Source organism: Arvicola amphibius, chromosome 17, assembly GCF_903992535.2.
Source record: "Arvicola amphibius chromosome 17, mArvAmp1.2, whole genome shotgun sequence".
Lineage (NCBI taxonomy): Eukaryota > Metazoa > Chordata > Mammalia > Rodentia > Cricetidae > Arvicola > Arvicola amphibius.
In genome coordinates, this window is record NC_052063.2 from 30,829,392 (window position 1) to 30,847,603 (window position 18,212).

The following is an 18,212-nucleotide window of genomic DNA, read 5'->3' on the forward strand; positions in this document are numbered from 1 at the left end:
GTTTCCCAGAGTACTTTTTAAAGTATACTTATTCAGTAAAAGTATTTGTTAAATTAATTAAACAAAAAGAAGTCTCAAAATACCTACTCTCTGATCTCATTAATAATAAATATCCTCAAAATTAATATTTATTTCCATCTTCCATGTACTTTTTCTTAAAACTGTTGCTATTGTCTTCAAATGTCTTTTATTATCAGGTTGGTTTAGGACTTTTTGTTAGTGCTTGGGGGAATTTTTTTTTTTTTTTAGATACCTAGGCTGTGTTTTTATTTTTATTTTTTTTTTATTTTTTTTCCTCATGGTTTATTTTTTTTATATTTAAAAATTTCCATCTCCTTCCCTCCTCCTCTCCCCCCTCCCTCCCCTCCTTCCCCCCCTCCCTCCCCTCCTCCACCCCCTTTCTCGCCCCTCCCTCCCCGCCCCTCCACCCATACCTCCCCTCCCTCCCTCTCAAGGCCAAGGAGCCATCAGGGTTCCCCACTCTATGCTAAGACCAAGGTCCTCCCAACTCCCCCCAGGTCCAGGAAGGTGATCGACCAAGCTGAGAAGGCTCCCACAGAGCCCGTCCATGAAGAACAATCAGAGCCCAGAGCCATTGTCCTTTGCTTCTCAGTCAGCCCCCGCTGTTGGCCACACTCAGAGAGACGGGTTTGGTCGCATGATCCATCAGTCCCATTCCAACTGGAGTTGGTGATCTCCCATTAGCTCTGTCCCACCGTTTCCATGCGTGAACGCACCCCTCTCGTTCCTGACTTTCTCCCTCATGTTCTCGCTCCTTCTGCTCCTCATCGGGACCTTGGGAGCTCAGTCCAGTGCTCCAATGTGGGGCTCAGTCACCTTCCCCATCTGTCGCCAGCTGGAGGTTCCCTCCCGGTCCTGACTTTCTTTCTCATGTTCTCTCTCCTTCTGCTCCTCATCAGGACCTTGGGAGCTCAGTCTGGTGCTCCAATGTGGGGCTCTGTCATTTTCTTCATCTATCGTCAGGTGGAGGTTCTATGGTGATATGCAAGAAATTCATCAGTATGGCTATAGGAACTGGCCTTTTCAGGCTCCCTCTCCTCAGCTGCCCAAGGAACTAACTGGGGGCGTCTCCCTGGAAACCTGGGAACCCCTCTAGGGTCAAGTCTCTTGACAACCCTCAGGTAGCTCCTTAAATTAAGATATATGCTTCCCTGCTCTCATATCCACCCTTCCTATATCCCAAGCACCCCATTCCTCCGAGCTCCCCCCGCTCTCCCCTTCACACTTTTCTCTCCCCATCTTCCCTTGGCCCAGTCTAGCCCAACCCTCAAGTTCCCAATTTTGCCTGGCGATCGTGTCTACTTCCAATATCCAGGAGGATTACTATATCTTTTTTTGGGAGTTCACCTTCTTATTATCTTCTCAAGGATCCCAAATTTATAGGCTCGATGTCCTTTAATTATGGCTAGAAACCGAATATGAGTGAGTACATCCCATGTTCATCTTTATGGGTCTGGGTTACCTCACTCAGAATAGTGTTTTCTATTTCCATCCATTTGCCTGCAAAATTCAACATGTCATTGTTTTTTACCGCTGAGTAGTATTCTAGCATGTATATATTCCACAGTTTCTTCATCCATTCTTCCACTGAAGGGCATCTAGGTTGTTTCCAGGATCTGGCTATTACAAATAATGCTGCTATGAACATAGATGAGCATATGCTTTTGTTGTATGATTGGGCATCTCTTGGGTAGATTCCCAATAGTGGAATTGCTGGGTCCTGGGGTAGGTTGATCCCGAATTTCCTGAGAAACCGCCACACTGCTTTCCAAAGTGGTTGCACAAGTTTGCATTCCCACCAGCAATGGATGAGTGTGCCCCTTACCCCACAACCTCTCCAGCAAAGGTTATTATTGGTGTTTTGGATTTTAGCCAATCTGACAGGTGTAAGATGATATCTCAAAGTTGTTTTGATTTGCATTTCCCTGATAGCTAGGGAGGTTTAGCATGACCTTAAGTGTCTTTTGGCCATTCGAACTTCTTCTGTTGAGAATTCTCTGTTCAGTTCAGCGCCCCATTTTTTAATTGGGTTAATTGGCATTTTACCGTCTAGTCTCTTGAGTTCCTTATATATTTTAGAGATCAGACCTTTGTCGGTTGCAGGGTTGGTGAAGATCTTTTCCCAGTCAGTAGGCTGCCTTTGTGTCTTAGTGACAATGTCCTTTGCTTTACAGAAGCTGCTCAACTTCAGGAGGTCCCATTTATTCAATGTTGCCCTTAAAGTCTGTGCAGCTGGGGTTATGCGCAGGAAACGGTTCCCTGTGCCCATTTGTTGTAGAGTACTTCCCACTTTCTCCTCTATCAAGCTCAATGTGTTCAGATTAATATTGAGGTCTTTAATCCATTTGGACTTGAGTTTTGTGCATGGTGATAGATATGTATCTACTTTCATTCTTCTACAGGTTGACATCCAGTTATGCCAGCACCATTTGTTGAAGATGCCCTCTTTCTTCCATTGTGTACTTTTGGCTCCTTTATCAAAAATCAGGTGTTCATAGGTTTGTGGTTTAAGATCCGGGTCTTCTATACGATTCCATTGGTCAACTTCTCTGTTTTTATGCCAATACCAAGCAGTTTTCAATACTGTAGCTTTGTAATAGAGTTTGAAGTCAGGGATGGTAATGCCTCCAGAAGAACCTTTATTGTATAAGATTTTTTTGGCTATCCTGGGTTTCTTGTTTTTCCATATAAAGTTGATTATTGTCCTCTCAATCTCTGTGAAGAATTTTAATGGGACCTTGATTGGGCTTGCATTGAATCTATAGATTGCTTTTGGTAGAATTGCCATTTTTACTATGTTGATCCTCCCAATCCACGAGCAGGGGAGATCCTTCCATTTTCTGGTATCCTCTTCAATTTCTTTCTTCAAAGACTTAAAGTTCTTGTCAAATAAATCCTTCACTTCCTTGGTTAGCGATACTCCCAGATATCTTATGCTATTTGTGGCTATTGTGAAAGGTGATACTTCTCTGATTTCCCTCTCTGCTTCCTTATCCTTTGTGTATAGGAGGGCGACTGATTTTTTGGAGTTGATCTTGTATCCTGCCACGTTACTGAAGGAGTTTATCAGCTGTAGGAGTTCTTTGGTGGAGTTTTTGGGGTCGCTTATGTATACTATCATATCATCTGCAAATAATGAAAGTTTAACTTCTTCCTTTCCAAATTGAATCCCCTTGATTCCCTTATGTTGTCTTATTGCTATTGCTAGAACTTCAAGCACTATATTGAAGAGATAAGGAGAGAGTGGACAGCCTTGTCGTGTTCCTGAATTTAGTGGGATAGCCTTGAGTTTCTCTCCGTTTAATTTGATGTTAGCTGTCGGCTTGCTGTAAATAGCTTTTATTATATTTAGGAATGACCCTTGTATCCCTAATCTCTCCAAGACCTTTATCATAAAAGGGTGCTGAATTTTGTCAAATGCTTTTTCAGCATCTAATGAGATGACCATATGGTTTTTTTCCTTCAGTTTGTTTATATGATGGATTACATTGATAGATTTTCGTATGTTGAACCAGCCCTGCATCTCTGGGATGAAGCCTACTTGATCGTAATGGATAATTTTTCTAATGTGTTCTTGGATTCGGTTTGCCAGTATTTTATTGAGAATTTTTGTGTCAATGTTCATGAGTGAGATTGGCCTGTAATTCTCTTTCTTGGTTGAGTCTTTGTGTGGTTTAGGTATCAGGGTAACTGTAGCTTCATAGAAGGAATTTGGCAGTGACTCTTGTGTTTCTATATTATGAAATACCTTAAGGAGTATAGGTATTAGGTCTTCTTGGAAGTTCTGGTAGAATTCCGCATTGAAAAATATGGAACGCTTCACAAATTTGCGTGTCATCCTTGCGCAGGGGCCATGCTAATCTTCTCTGTATCGTTCCAATTTTAGTATATGTGCTGCCGAAGCGAGCACTTGGGGGAATTTTTTAATTTTATTTATTTTCTTGTCTTACGTAGTAACCACAATTCCTCTTCCTACTTCTCCTCCAGCTCCCCCAGCTCCCCAATTTTTTGTTTTTATTTTTGCTATGCTTCTACAAAAACATAGGCCTCTCCTGCACATAATTCCATGATAAAAGTTCTTTAAAATACTTCTATACTTTTACAAATTTCATACAGGTATACAAGGTACTTTGATGTCACTTACCCATCATTCTCCACTCCAACTCCTCCTATACATTTCCCCCTTATTTTTTTCCCAGCTTCAAATCTTCTGTAACCTAGTGGATGTGGGGCCATCCACTGCAGCATGGTCATCTACCAGGGGCCATACTCCTATTGAAACCTGACTTCCACTTACCTAGTAACTATGCCAATAGCTCCTCAGCTAACAGCTGGGCCTCATATGCCCATCCCCTTCCATGATGGAATATCTACTGCGTGATCTTGCACAGGTTCTTGTGTTGGCAACTACAGGATCAGGGAGTGCATGAGTATAACTGTGCTATCATGTCCAGGAGACAGTTTTGTCCTAGTCCTCCTCAAACTCTGGTTCTTACCATTTTTAACTTTTTTAGTCCTCTCTGCCAAGTTGGTCTCTGATGTGATGCATTTACGGCTGAAACCCCCATATTCTCTGTTGTTTGACCAGTTATGGGTCTCTGTATTTAACTACCACACACCTCAAAAAGAAGCTTCTCTGGTGAATACTAAGAGCTACCTTGTATAAAACAACTACATTTTTCTATTAATTCATATTTCTATGTCTGGTTCTTTATTTATCAAACTGATAGAGTCAACTTACAATAACTTCAACAGTGCTGAATGACTTTTCTCTCATATAGTAATCCAAAATGCAGTTTCCCCTTCCTCCTCCCCTCAGTCCCTCCCCATCCCTGATCCCTCATCTACTCCTCCTCCATTTTTCTTCAGAAGAGAGAAGTCCTCCCATGGATATCAACTAAATGTAGCATATAAAGTTGCATTAAGACTAGGTACCAGCCCTCATATTAAGGCTGGAAGAAGAAACCCAGTAGGAGGAAAAGGGTCCCAAAAAAACAGCCAAAAGAGTCAGACATGGTCCCTGCTCCTTCCATTAAGAGTCCCACAAGAATAACAAGCTACACAACCTGCATATATGCAGGGGATCTAGATCAAACCCATGCATGCTCCTTGATTGTCATTTAAGTCTTTGTGAGTCTCTTCGAGGCCAGATTAGTTGATTCTGTGGGTTTTCTTTGTGTTCTTGACCACTCTTGTTCCTACATTTCTTTTTTTTTCTTCCTGCTGTTTATTCTTTTTTCCTTTTTTTATTTTTCCATTCAAAAATTTCCACTTCCCCCTCCTCCCATTCCCCTCCCGCTTCCCTACTCACCCTCCTCCCTTAACAGAGGACAGGATCCCCTGCCCTGTGGGAAGTCCAAGGCCCTCCCGGCTCCATCCAGGCCTAGGAAGCTGTGTATCCAAATAGATTAGGGTCCCAAAAAGCCAGTACATCAATAGAAACAAGTCCCAGTTCCTTTATCAATGGCTTCTCAGTCAGCCCCCATTGTCAGCCACATTCAGAGAGTCAGGTTTGATCACATGCTCATTCAGTCCCAGTCCAGCTGGATTTGGCTAGCTCCCGTTAGATCAGGCACACTGTCTCAGTGGGTGGACCAACCCTTCACAGTCCTGACTTCCTTGCTCTTCTCTCTCCTTCTGCTTTCAACTGGACCTTGGGAGCTCAGTCCGTTGCTCTGATGTGGGTCTCTGTCTCTAACTCCATCCATCACCGGATGAAGATTCTATGGTGATATTTGAGATAATCATCAGTGTGATTATGGGCAAGGCCAGTTCAGGAACTCTCTTCTCTGTTGCCCACGGACCTAGCTAGGGACATCCCCGTGGACACCTGGGTTCCTCTCTAGAGCCAAGTCTCTTGTCAACACTAAAATGGCTCCCTTAATGTAGATATCTTATTCCCTGCTCACCCTTCCTCCATCTCAGCCTTCCCACTTCCCCAAGCTCTCAACCTCTTCCCTTTCCCCTTCTCCCAACCCCACCGGCACCCCTACCCTGACCCCCATACTCCCAACTTTTGCCCAGCATTCTTGTCTGCTTCCAATTTCCAGGAGGATCTATATATGTTTTTCTTTGGGTTCACCTTGTTATTTGGCTTCTCTAGGCTTGTGAATTATAGGCTCAATGTCCTTTGTTTGTGGCTAGAGTCCACTAATGAGTGGACTTTTGGGGTCTGGGTTATCTCACTCAGGATAGTGTTTTCTATTTCCATCCATTTGCATGCAAAATTCAAGATGTCATTGTTTTTTACCGCTGAGTAGTACTCTAATGTGTATATATTCCACACTTTCTTTTTCCATTCTTCCATTGAGGGGCATCTAGGTTGTTTTCAGGTTCTGGCTATTACAAATAATGCTGCTATGAACATGGTTGAACAAATGCTTTTGTAGTAGGATTGGGCATCTCTTGGGTAATTCCCAAGAGTGGTATTGCTGGATCCTGAGGTATGTTGATTCCCAGTTTCCTGAGAAACTGCCACACTGATTTCCAAAGTGGTTGTACAAGTTTGAATTCCCACCAGCAATGGATGAGTGTTCCCCTTACTCCACATCCTCTCCAGCATAGGCTATTATTGGTGTTTTTGATTTTAGCCATTCTAACGGGTGTAAGATGGTATCTCAAAGTTATTTTGATTTGCATTTCCCTGATCCCTAAAGAAGTTGAACATGACCTTAAGTATCTTTTGGCCATTTGAAATTCTTCTGTTGAGAATTCTCTGTTCAGTTTAGTACTCCATTTTTTAATTTGGTTATTTAGAATTTTAATGTCTAGTTTCTTGAGTTCTTTATATATTTTGGAGATCAGACCTTTGTTTGTTGAGAGGTTGGTGAAGATCTTCTCCCATTCAGTAAGTTGCCTTTTTGTCTTAATGACCGTGTCCTTTGCTTTACAGAAGCTTCTCAGTACCAGGAGGTTCCATTTATTCCTTGTTGCTCTCATTGTCTGTGCTACTAGGGTTATATGTAGAAAGTGGTCTCCTGTGCCCATGTGTTGCAGACTACTTCCCATTTTCTCTTCTATCAGGTTCAATGTGGTTGGATTTATATTGAGATCTTCAATCCATTTGGACTTGAGGTTTTTGCAAGGTGATAGATATGGATCTATTTTCATTATTCTACAGGCTGACATCCTGTTATGCCAGCACCATTTGTTGAAGATGCTTGCTTTCTTTCTTCCATTGTATACTTTTGCTCCTTTTTCAAAAATCAGGTGTTCATAGGTTTCTGGGTTAATATTTGGGTCTTCGATTAGATTCCATTGGTCGATGTCTCTCTTTTTTTTTTGCCAATACCAAGCTATTTTCATTACTGTAGCTCTGTAATAGAGTTTGAAGTCAGGGATGGTAATGCCTCTGGAAGTTCCTTTATTGTATAGGATTGTTTTGGCAATCCTGGTTGTTTTGTTTTTTCATATAAAGTTGATTATTGTTCTCTCAAGGTCTGTGAAGAATTTTGTTGGGATTTTAATGGGGATTGCATTGAATTTATAGATTGCCTTTGGTAGAATTGCCATTTTTACTGTTGATCCTACCAATCCAAGAGCATGGGAGATCCTTCCATTTTCTGGTGTCCTCTTCAATTTCTTTCTTCACAGCCTTAAAGTTCTTGTCGAAAAGATTTTTCACTTCCTTGGTTAGTGTTACTGCAAGATACTTTACGTTATTTGTGGCTATCATGAAAGGTGAAGTTTACCATGGGAGAGGGTTGAAAATGTAACTATTAATTATAGCTCAAATTTAATGATACATAACTATTTGCATTTAATTTTTAAAGAACAGATAAGCCCTTAACAGTGCTTTATCCTTCAAGTCAGATGTACTCATAAGGGATTTGAACTTCTAACTCGGGTACAGTTATGCATCCGTAATGCTGGTTCAGATCACAGCAGTTGAAGGTAGTCCTAAACTCACAGGAATAGCATTGAATTGAGAAGTAGTAGCTCTTGTGGGTAATCAGTTAGGGCAATGACTTTGAGATCATTCCCCCAAAGCTATTCTAACATGTGTTTCAGCCTTCTGACAACTCCTCAATTCATTCATTAATGTATATGATGTAATTTTATACTTAAACACATAGCGTGAAGTCTGTTCTCTGTAATAATACTTGATATTTTAAAGTATTCCTCAGTTAAGAGACATCTAGGTACTGACTATTATGAATAATGTTGTTATGAACATGGTTGAGAAAATGTCCTTGTGGTATGAGTGTACATCCTTTAGTTATATGCCCAAGAGTGGTATTGCTAGGTCCTGAGGTAGATTAATTCTCAATTTTCTGAGAAACTGCCACACTGATTTCAATGTGGCTGTTTAGGTTTGTACTCCTATCAACAGTGGAGGAGTGTTTCCCTTACTCTGCATCCTCTCCAGCATAAGCTATCATTGGTGTTTTTTATCTTATCCATTCTGACCAGTGTAAGATGGTATCTCAAAATCATTTTGATTTGCATTTCCCTGATAGCTAAGGACATTGAGCAATTCCTTATTTGTTTTTTGACCATTTGCAATTCTTCTGTTGAGAATTCTCTGTTTAGATCTGTACCCCATTTTTTGATTGGATTATTTGGTAATTTGATGTCTAATCTCTTGAACTCTTTATATATTTTGAAGATCAGCCCTCTGTCTCATGTGGGGTTAGTGAAAATCTTTTCCAATTCAGCAGACTGCCATTTTGCCTGAATGACTGTGTCCTTTGTCTTACAGAAGTTTCTCAGTTTCAGGAGGTCCTATTTATTAATTGTTGCTCTCAGTGTCTGTGCTACTGGAGTTATATTTAGGAAGTGGTCTCCTGTGCCCATGAATTCAAGGCTACTTCCCAATTTCTCTTCAATGAGGTTCTGGGTAGCTGAATTTATGTTGAGGCCTTTTATCCATTTGGACTTAAGCTTTGTGCATGGGGATAGATATTTGTATCTATTTGCATTCTTCTACATATCAGCACCCAGTTATGCCAGAGCCATTTGTTAAAGATGCTTTCTTTATTCCATTGTATAATTTTAGCTTCTTTGTCAAAAATCAGGTGTTCAGAGGTGTGTGGATCAATATCAGGGTCTTTGATTAGATTCCATTGACTCACTTGTCTATACCAAGCTGTTTTCATTACTGTAGCTCTATAATAGAGTTGGATGTCAGGGATGGTGATCCCTCAACTGAAGAGCTAATAAAGAAAATGTGGTATATTTAGAGAACGGAGTACTTACTCAACAGAAAAAAAATATCTTGAAATTTGCATGCAAATGGATGAAACTAGAAAAAAGCACCCTGAGTGAGTTAACCCAGACTCAGATAGACAAACTTGGTATGTACTCTCACTCATAAATGGACATTAGATGGATATTAGATGGAAAGCAAAGGATAACCAGCCTATAGTCCACAATCCCAGAGAAACTAGGTAACAAGGAGAACCCTAAGAGAGACATACATGGAACCCCCTTGGAAGGAGAATTAGACAAGATCTCCAGAGAAAATGGGAGGTGGTATGAAGGAGAAGGGAGAGCAGAAGGGGAGAAGGAGGGAAGAAGAGGAAGGAGGAGGAGAACATGAGGGAATGGAATGCTCAATAAGGGGAAAGGACAGTGAGGGAGAGAAAGGAAAATGATCCCTTGATTGAGGGAGTCATGAAAGGGCTATCAAGAAACATGGTAGTAGGGAAATTCCCAGGAATCCACAAGGATGACCCCAGCTAAGACTCGAAGCAACAGTTTAGAGGACACTTAAGTTGGCCTTTCCTGTAATCAGATTGATAACTACCTTAGTTATCATCATAGAACCTTCAACCAACAACTGATGGAAGCAGATGCAGAGATCTACAGCAAAGCACTGGGCTGAGCTACCAGAGCTGCAAGAGAGGGAGAAGTGATAATATAAGCAAATAGGTCTAGACAATGATGGTGATAGCCACAGAAAGAGCTGATCTGAGCTACTGATAGCCCACTGACTCTGGACTGATAGTGGGAGAACCTGCATAGGGCCATACTAGTCCCACTGAATGTTGGGGACAGTTGTGAGGCTTGGGCAGTTTGTGGGACCACTGGCAGTGGGACCAGGATTTATCCCTAGTGCCTTAACTGACATATAGGAGCCCATTATTTTTTGAGGGATACCTTACTCAGCCTAGATATAGAGGGGAGGACCTTGGTTCTGCCTTGAATGTTAGACTTTGTTGACACTCTATGGGAAGCCTTATCCTTCCTGAGGAGTGGATGAAGGGAAGGGTGAAATGAGAGGAAGGGAGGGAGTAGAAACAGAAATAGCTATGTAAAAAATTATAAAAGATTGTATTAAAAATTCTTAATAAAAAGCATTAAGAAACAGACCCTTAAAATATTAAACTGTGACCAGCTAATCAACTTTGTGTAATATGAAATCATCAATTCTATTAGGCAATGAAACACTGATTATTTATATTAACACTTTAGCACAATTGAATATATTCAGTACACCCATTGAGCACACCAATTGGTTATTCAATACCAAATGGTCAGCTCAAAAACATATACATACTAATAACATTACATAGACCGAGGTTATATTTATATATTTAGAAGTGTGTGTGTGTAAAACAACAACTTAAGAAAAAGAGACTAGAGATTTGAAAGAGAGCAAACAGGAGTACATGGGGGTATTTAGAGAAAGGAAAGAAAAGGAAGAAATTTTATAATCATATTATAATATAAAAATATTAAATAAAATACAGTATCTGTTTATGAAGAATGTTATTTGCACTTGACTTGAAAATTCAGATTTCAAGATTATATCTAATTCTTGGTCAGTCTTGTGAAAGTAAAATCTAAATGAGAACTGTCTTTATTATTTCTGTATGATTATAATTTACATCAAAACTCAAGACAGGGTGAGTTTTCAAAAATAATGACTAAATGAACAAATTGTAGTGACTATAATCATAATTTGCTGAAACTTATAAAACCATAAAAATAAGCCTGATATCTTTCATCATGCAGAATAATGAACACATAAGATCATTCTAAAACTCTTAATGAATTATGATTTCCTCTAAATCCTAATCATTTACAGTTTAGTATGTATCCATTTAGATGCTATTGTTCTCTAATTTTTATGTTTGTTTATGCCCATAAGAGTTTTGTGTGCGCAGGGCGGTGGTGGCGCACGCCTTTAATCCCAGCACTCAGGAGGCAGAGGCAGGTGGATCTCTGTGAGTTCGAGACCAGCCTGGTCTACAAGAGCTAGTTCCAGGACAGGCTCTAAAAAACTGCAGAGAAACCCTGTCTCAAAAACAAAAACAAAGAGTTTTGTGTGCATGTATGTATGTGCACCACATATGTGCCTGGTGCCAATGGACATCAGAAGACTGTGTCAGATCCCCTGGAACTAGAATTACAGATGATGTGCCCATTATGTGTTCAAACCCTGGACCTCCTCAAGAGCATCAAGTGCTCCTAACTGCTAATCCATCTCTCCAGCCTCTAATCTATATTTCTCTAATTTTTAGCTTCTTCTCTTTGCAAAGTTTCAGTTAATTATAAATTTTTAATCATTTGTGTATTTTTCTGCTTTGATTTCAGGTTATTTATATCTAATCCATTGTAAATTATATGGAGTTATTTGGATCACTGTTTATTGGTTAGTATCCTGAGGATGTAATCTCCATGGTGTCTTTTGTGTATTCAGTCTGCCAATCCCCTTGAGTCCATGTTAAATAGAACAGATGATATTGGGACCAAGCTGAATAGCAATGCTTTGTTATCAATTCTATCACCCCACTATCAGGCTAGTAAAGAAATTATATTAGCCTTGCTTTATGATCATTTATGTTTTGTATATCAAGGTATTATTTCTTTAGGTTACTTAGATATAATAATCTGGAACAATAGATCCTTAGTCATTTTTGGATTCATGAGTATAAATGAGTTGATGTATATCATTCTAAAGATTAAAAAGTTTTTAGGATTTTATATTATTATTAATACTTTGGAGATTTGGTTACAAGCATAAGATAACTGAATAGATATTAATTACAAAACTCTTTCAAAAATTCCTAAAAACACTATTTAACAATACTTAATATTTATGTTATATTTAAACAAACTAATAAACATTAGATTAATATTTAAGCAAACTAATACGCCATTAGAAATGGGAATGACTGTAACCAGTAGTATTTAGGAAAAAGTAAGTATATTTTTTCAGAAATATAATTTTTGTTTTTTAAGTAGTATTGTGTTCTGTATAAGCAATTTCAATATACACTTTATGTATGCATATATAATTAAACAATAAAATTTCAATTAATTATCTATTAAAATAGCATTGCAAATTAATTTTTCACTGTAGCAAAACTATGTTATAAATCATAGTACTAAATAATTTTTCATGTTCTTACCATCTTATCACTTGCAAATACTTTTCAGAAAATGGAACACTAGGGATCAGTTTGTGCAAAACTGAAAACAAGTTATTTTCTATGCTAAGCAAGTACATTTGGCTTTGGCTTTGCACACAGATTTTGTACATAGCAAAGATTAGGATTTGTCGTGTAAAACCAAAATGACTAGAAGCTGTGTGCCATATGACCATAAAGAGCAAATGCTGGAGAATGAGACCATCTCATTTCCAAGAAAACTTATATATAAAATTTTGAGGTAAATTCATTCACCTATTAAATTAATCAACTAAGGCTGAGGAAATGTCATTCTACTTCTTAGCAGAGACACTTGCAAAGGCTGTAGAGGAGAGATGAGACTGGGCAAGTTGCCTGGATACCCGGACATACCTCAAGCTCTGAAATGACTTTATGCATGAATGAACAAGGAAAAAAAACCTTTATATCACATCAAAAGTGAAGATGGATGCAAAATATAGAAGAAAGAAAATTATTTTTCTCTCCTGAACACTTGAGTGTTGAACTGTGTCATTTATTAGTCACAAACGAGAATAAGCAATATTGTGCAACTGTGGTTTACAAGGCTGAAAACAGAACAGGTAAGAGCGCTTATGGTTTATGAAAGTAAAATTAGAGCCAGGAGCAGGAGCTTCATCTGCAGTGTCAGGGTTCATGGGTTTCAGGCAGGAGAGTATAAATTCAAGGCCTGACTGGCTATATAGCAAGACTCGTCTCAGTAACAAAATAAAATAAGGTCATTTTATGTAAGTATTGCTTTATACATCACAAGATAGGCTCAAGATAGGAATGGGGCAAATAAAATATATTCAATAAGAGAGTATTTAGATTCCTACAGAAATTCATTATAGCAGGCAGGAAATGTCCTGTACACAGTCGTTTAACTTAGACATGAATGTCTTTCATCTATCAGATATGTCCAAGTATGTGTGCATACCAGGAACATATTACTCTGAACCACAACTTTATCTCCAAAAAGTATAAAGGTTTGTAAAGAGAAAAAGAATTATAATAGAGAAATGTTTTATAAGGTAGAGGAAAGCACAATACATAAAAATCTTTTAGAGAACTACACTGAGAGTAAGTTCTCAGACATTTCATTGTTTCAGGAAATTGTGACAAAATATAAGAGAATATGAAGAAAATAAAGTCATGATTATGAAATTAGGAAGGAACAGAGATTTTAGGTATTTTGTATAATTTACCACAAATCAATTTTAAACAATGGTGGTGACTTTGATTTTTAAGTATATGTGTTTAGTTGGGTATTTTATTCATTAGATATATAATGTATACACATATGTTTTGATACATAGATGTAGGAAATGATTACTGCAATAAAGAAAGTCATTTTATATATCATCTTCTATTTATTGTTTTTCCATTTGCTGAAAAAGTACATAAAAATCTCCTCCCAAAGTAAATTGTCATAAACAACACCACAGTATTAAGTATATTTTAGTTAATAGACACTTGCATTTAGCTCTTTAGACTTATTTATCCTGTATAACTACAAATTTATACTCTTTGAAAATATTAGGATTTCATGGACTATGTTACAAATATAAAATAATATACAATGCAATGTGTGTTCATGCACGCATTGTATAATAATGTCCAGCTTTACAAAGGAGACATTGCTGCCTTGAAATCTATGACATCATAGATGAATTTGAAGGACATTATGCCCAGTAAAATAAGCTTGAAACAGTTTACAAGTTTTTTTGCAAAGTTGATGTCTTATTTCTTCATCCATTTAGTATGGCTTTAGAAGCAGAGACTATTAGAAGAAATTCCACATCAGTAACAGATTTTATTCTTCTTGGACTGACTGATGACCCACGGTGGCAGCTTGTGATTTTCACATTTCTTCTTGTTACCTACATGTTAAGTGTGACTGGAAACCTCATCATCATCATCCTCACCCTCTCAGATACCCGTTTGAGGACACCCATGTATTTCTTCCTTCGCAATTTCGCACTCCTAGAAATATCCTTCACGTCTGTCTGCATTCCCCGATTCCTTGTCACAGTTGTGACAGGAGACAGAACCATTTCCTACAGCGGTTGTGTGGCTCAGCTATTCTTCTTTATTTTCTTGGGAGTGACAGAGTTTTACCTTCTGGCTGCCATGTCCTATGATCGTTACGTGGCCATCTGCAAACCTCTGCACTACACAACAATCATGAGCAACCGTGTGTGTGTTCTTCTTGTCCTTAGCTCGTGGTCTGCAGGATTCCTGATCATCTTTCCACCAATCGTCCTTCTGCTGCAGCTAGACTTCTGTGCCTCCAATATAATTGATCACTTTATCTGTGACTCTTCTCCAATTTTGCAGCTTTCTTGCTCAAACACTCACCTTCTAGAACTCATGGCATTTTTGTTGGCCGTGGTAACACTCATGGTCACCTTGACATTAATTATTATCTCCTACACATATATCATTCAAACAATTCTGAGAATTCCTTCTAAAAATCAAAGAAAAAAGGCCTTTTCCACTTGCTCCTCCCATATGATCGTTGTCTCCCTCTCTTACGGCAGCTGCATTTTCATGTATATTAAACCTTCTGCAAGGGAGAGGGTGACTTTAAGCAAAGGAGTAGCTGTGCTAAACACCTCAGTGGCTCCTCTCCTGAACCCCTTCATCTATACACTGAGGAACCAGCAAGTGAAGCAAGCCTTCAAAACCGTGGTCCAGAGAATCCTCTTTTCTTTAAAGAAATGAACATGATCATGAGGAAAGGGGACCTCTAAAGACAGAACTGAATGAAAACCTCTGCTCTACTCTATGTCGATTCTTTCCCAACAATTATTAAAATATATGAAGCACACTAATAATCCGGAGCAAATATATATAAAGAATAAATAGAAATATAAGATGAAATGCATTGGAGTTTTAAAAATTATTTTTCTAAAGAAAATATAAGTAAACATACATCAAAGGTATGACATTTATTTTATTCTTTGTTACTGTTTTTTAAATGACAAATGATTCCAACTGAAAATGTCTCTATTTCTACTAACCAAAATTTAAAATGAAAACCATAACTTCTAAGGGTTCATTGTTCTCCTGACTTTACTTTTATATTCTTTCCACTGGTACACTTGTCATTCCCAATGATGAGTCGCTGAATGAACAGGAGTGTTGATGTGGATGGAACAGTGAACGCTGGCATTATCCTGGTGATTATCCATCACAAGTACTGATGTCTTAGACTTCTTCCATCATTCAACATGCAATAATGATTTTCTTTTTTTTCTATTATCTCTTTTTCAGAGGTTTCCTTTAGCACAGGCTCATAGCCAAGACAATGACTTTGAGAAGTAGCTAAGAAAATTAAAATAGTGTTCCAAGGTTGGTCCTGTGCCTAATGAGTCCCTCAGGATCTCCGCTTCACTAAGAAGAGTGACTGTCTTGGGACAAAGCTGTGAGTCTGATAGATAACCAGTACATGATTCAATTTTTAGCTTCCTGATACTCGGCTTGATCTGAATCACAGGTTAATTTGATGATTAATTCCTATGTGAATTCAAGAAATAACTATTCAATTGCAATAGGAAGTTCTGACTATTCCATTGTGCTCCCAGGAATGATGCAAGCTTCATTCAAGTACATTTTAAACTAGTGTAATTATAAAATGGAGATTAAGTGATATTTTGATTATAAATTCTTTGTTGAGACAATTTATAAAGAAATGAAACTATATAAGTTGACTTTGTAAGTTAAAGCAAGTAAGCAGAAATATAAAATAAAAAATCCAAAGTATGAATAAAATGTAAAGATTAAGTAAATGAATATAAACTATAAGCAGACAGGATAAAGAACATGAAATAAGAGATAGCAAAGGGAAAGGAAAGAGTAAGGAATAATTTATCCTCTTGATTAGCAAAGTTTATCTGCAAACATCAAATCCAATTCAGGAAAACTGAAAAAGAAACTTACAAATTGCTGTGTTACTTGAGTTCAAACTTCCTGGGTCCATTAACACAAAAGTATTTGCTTTTTACTATTATTGTCTGTTTAAAGATTTGTAACAAAAGAAGAAATCATGCAGATAATCTGAGATACTGAAATACTTATAAAATTCTGAGTAATATCGCTTCTGAGATTTTTACATGTATTTCATTGTCAGTAAGATCTTAATGATTATAATTATTTCTCCAGCCAAGCACTCTGTTATGATATCAAGGAATACTGTGTTGTAGATCCACAAATAAATAAGATATGTTTAGAAACTAGTCTGTGTTGGCATTTTTGGTATTAAATCCAAATAAAATGGTTAGTGCAAGTCACACATTATCAGAGTTTATGCATGGATGCACTTAGAGGTCACATTGTGGCTCTACTCACAGAGGAGAGAAATACAAGAAAACACAAAGATGTATAAAGTTGACTGCAATCAAACGTAACCAATTCTTTGATTGGGTGATAATTTCAGTCCTTTCTTACTTCAGTATGCACAAGCATTGACAAATGCCCTTACAAGGCTAACTCTCTCTCCACAAGTAATATGTTATTACAATAATTTATTACCACACTAAAAATGACCTTTAATTTTTACTTCATCTCATTTTTCACCATATATAATATGTATAACAAGTAAAATTATATATAAATAAGGTGTTTAGAAGCTGGGAAATGATTCAGTTTGTAAAGTGTTTCCTGTTCAAATATGAAGGTCTTGGTTTGGATCCCAAACATCTATGTAGAAAACAGGTGTGATGGTATGCACCAGGAAGCCTACCACAAGGATGGTGGCATAGAAGGAGGATCCCTGGTACTGATGAGTTCCAAGTTTGGTGAGAAAATGCCTCTCAAACAACAAAATAAAAGTAATCAAGGAGGACAAGACATATGTGCATGTACTCCCTACACACATGCAAGCATGCACTACACAAACACACATGATCAGTTATATCTTTATCAATGATATTTTTACTCAACAGTAAATTATTAGTAATTTATCTTTGAAGAATCAAATATTATGTATAGCTTTTTACCTTATGAGTGCTCAAAAAATAAAAAATTCACTTATAAAAGTCACAGCTTAAAGAAACATACATAAAAAACAGTTTTCATCATTAAAAAATTAAAAAAACCTGTCATTATCTGCCTCCACACCAGGACTATGACATGAAACTCCAGGTACAAGAACAGCAGGTTAGAAGAACAAAGGCAAACTCGGAGGAGCACAGAGAAAATACATAGGAATTGTAAAGTGTTGTAAAAGAAAGGCCACTAAGTTCCATCTGTTTCATTTATCTCCAAAGGGATGAAAAAATGCAAACTTTCTCATACAAACAGAACCTAGATGGATTTGTTCCGAGTGGATCTGACCTATCAGAAATGTTGTAAAAAGTTCTTCAAGCAGAAGAAAAATTAAATAGGTCAGAGACTCCATTCCACAGGAAGAAAGGTAGCTGAACAATAAATTTAAATAAGTTTCCCTTTTAAAATGTTTTATATATTCATTTTGTTTTATTGTGAGGGTTTTGCCTAGCATGTATCAACATTGGCCATGTGTGTCCTCTGTGCCCAAAAAGGTTAGAACAGATCCTCAGAACTACATCCCTGGAACTAGAGTTATAGGCGGTTGTGAGCTACCGTGTGTGTTCTGGGGCTCAAACCCAGGTCCTCGGCAAAGAGCAACAAGTGTTCTTAACCACTAAGCCATATCTCCATTCAAGTATTCTTTTTTAAAATAACATTTTTTTCATTTATTTTACATACCAACCAGTTTCACCTCCTCCTTCTTCTCCTCCCATCTCTTCCCCTTTCCCATATCCCCCTCCTCACCTACCCCTCCTCCATCTC

The 18,212-nt window shown here is 37.9% G+C and overlaps 1 protein-coding gene and 1 non-coding gene across 2 annotated transcripts; one reads left to right on the top strand and one right to left on the bottom strand.

Annotated features, from left to right (window-relative positions):
* Positions 1-3,824: 3,824 nt before the first annotated feature.
* LOC119803745 lies at positions 3,825-3,931 on the bottom strand. The gene has a single exon (XR_005283707.1). It is a non-coding gene; the product is annotated as a U6 spliceosomal RNA (small nuclear RNA).
* Positions 3,932-14,159: 10,228 nt separating this feature from the next.
* On the top strand, positions 14,160-15,122 carry LOC119803368 (olfactory receptor 6C75). The gene has a single exon (XM_038314628.1). The coding sequence runs from the start codon at positions 14,160-14,162 to the stop codon at positions 15,120-15,122; it is 963 nt and encodes a 320-aa protein (XP_038170556.1).
* Positions 15,123-18,212: the final 3,090 nt, after the last annotated feature.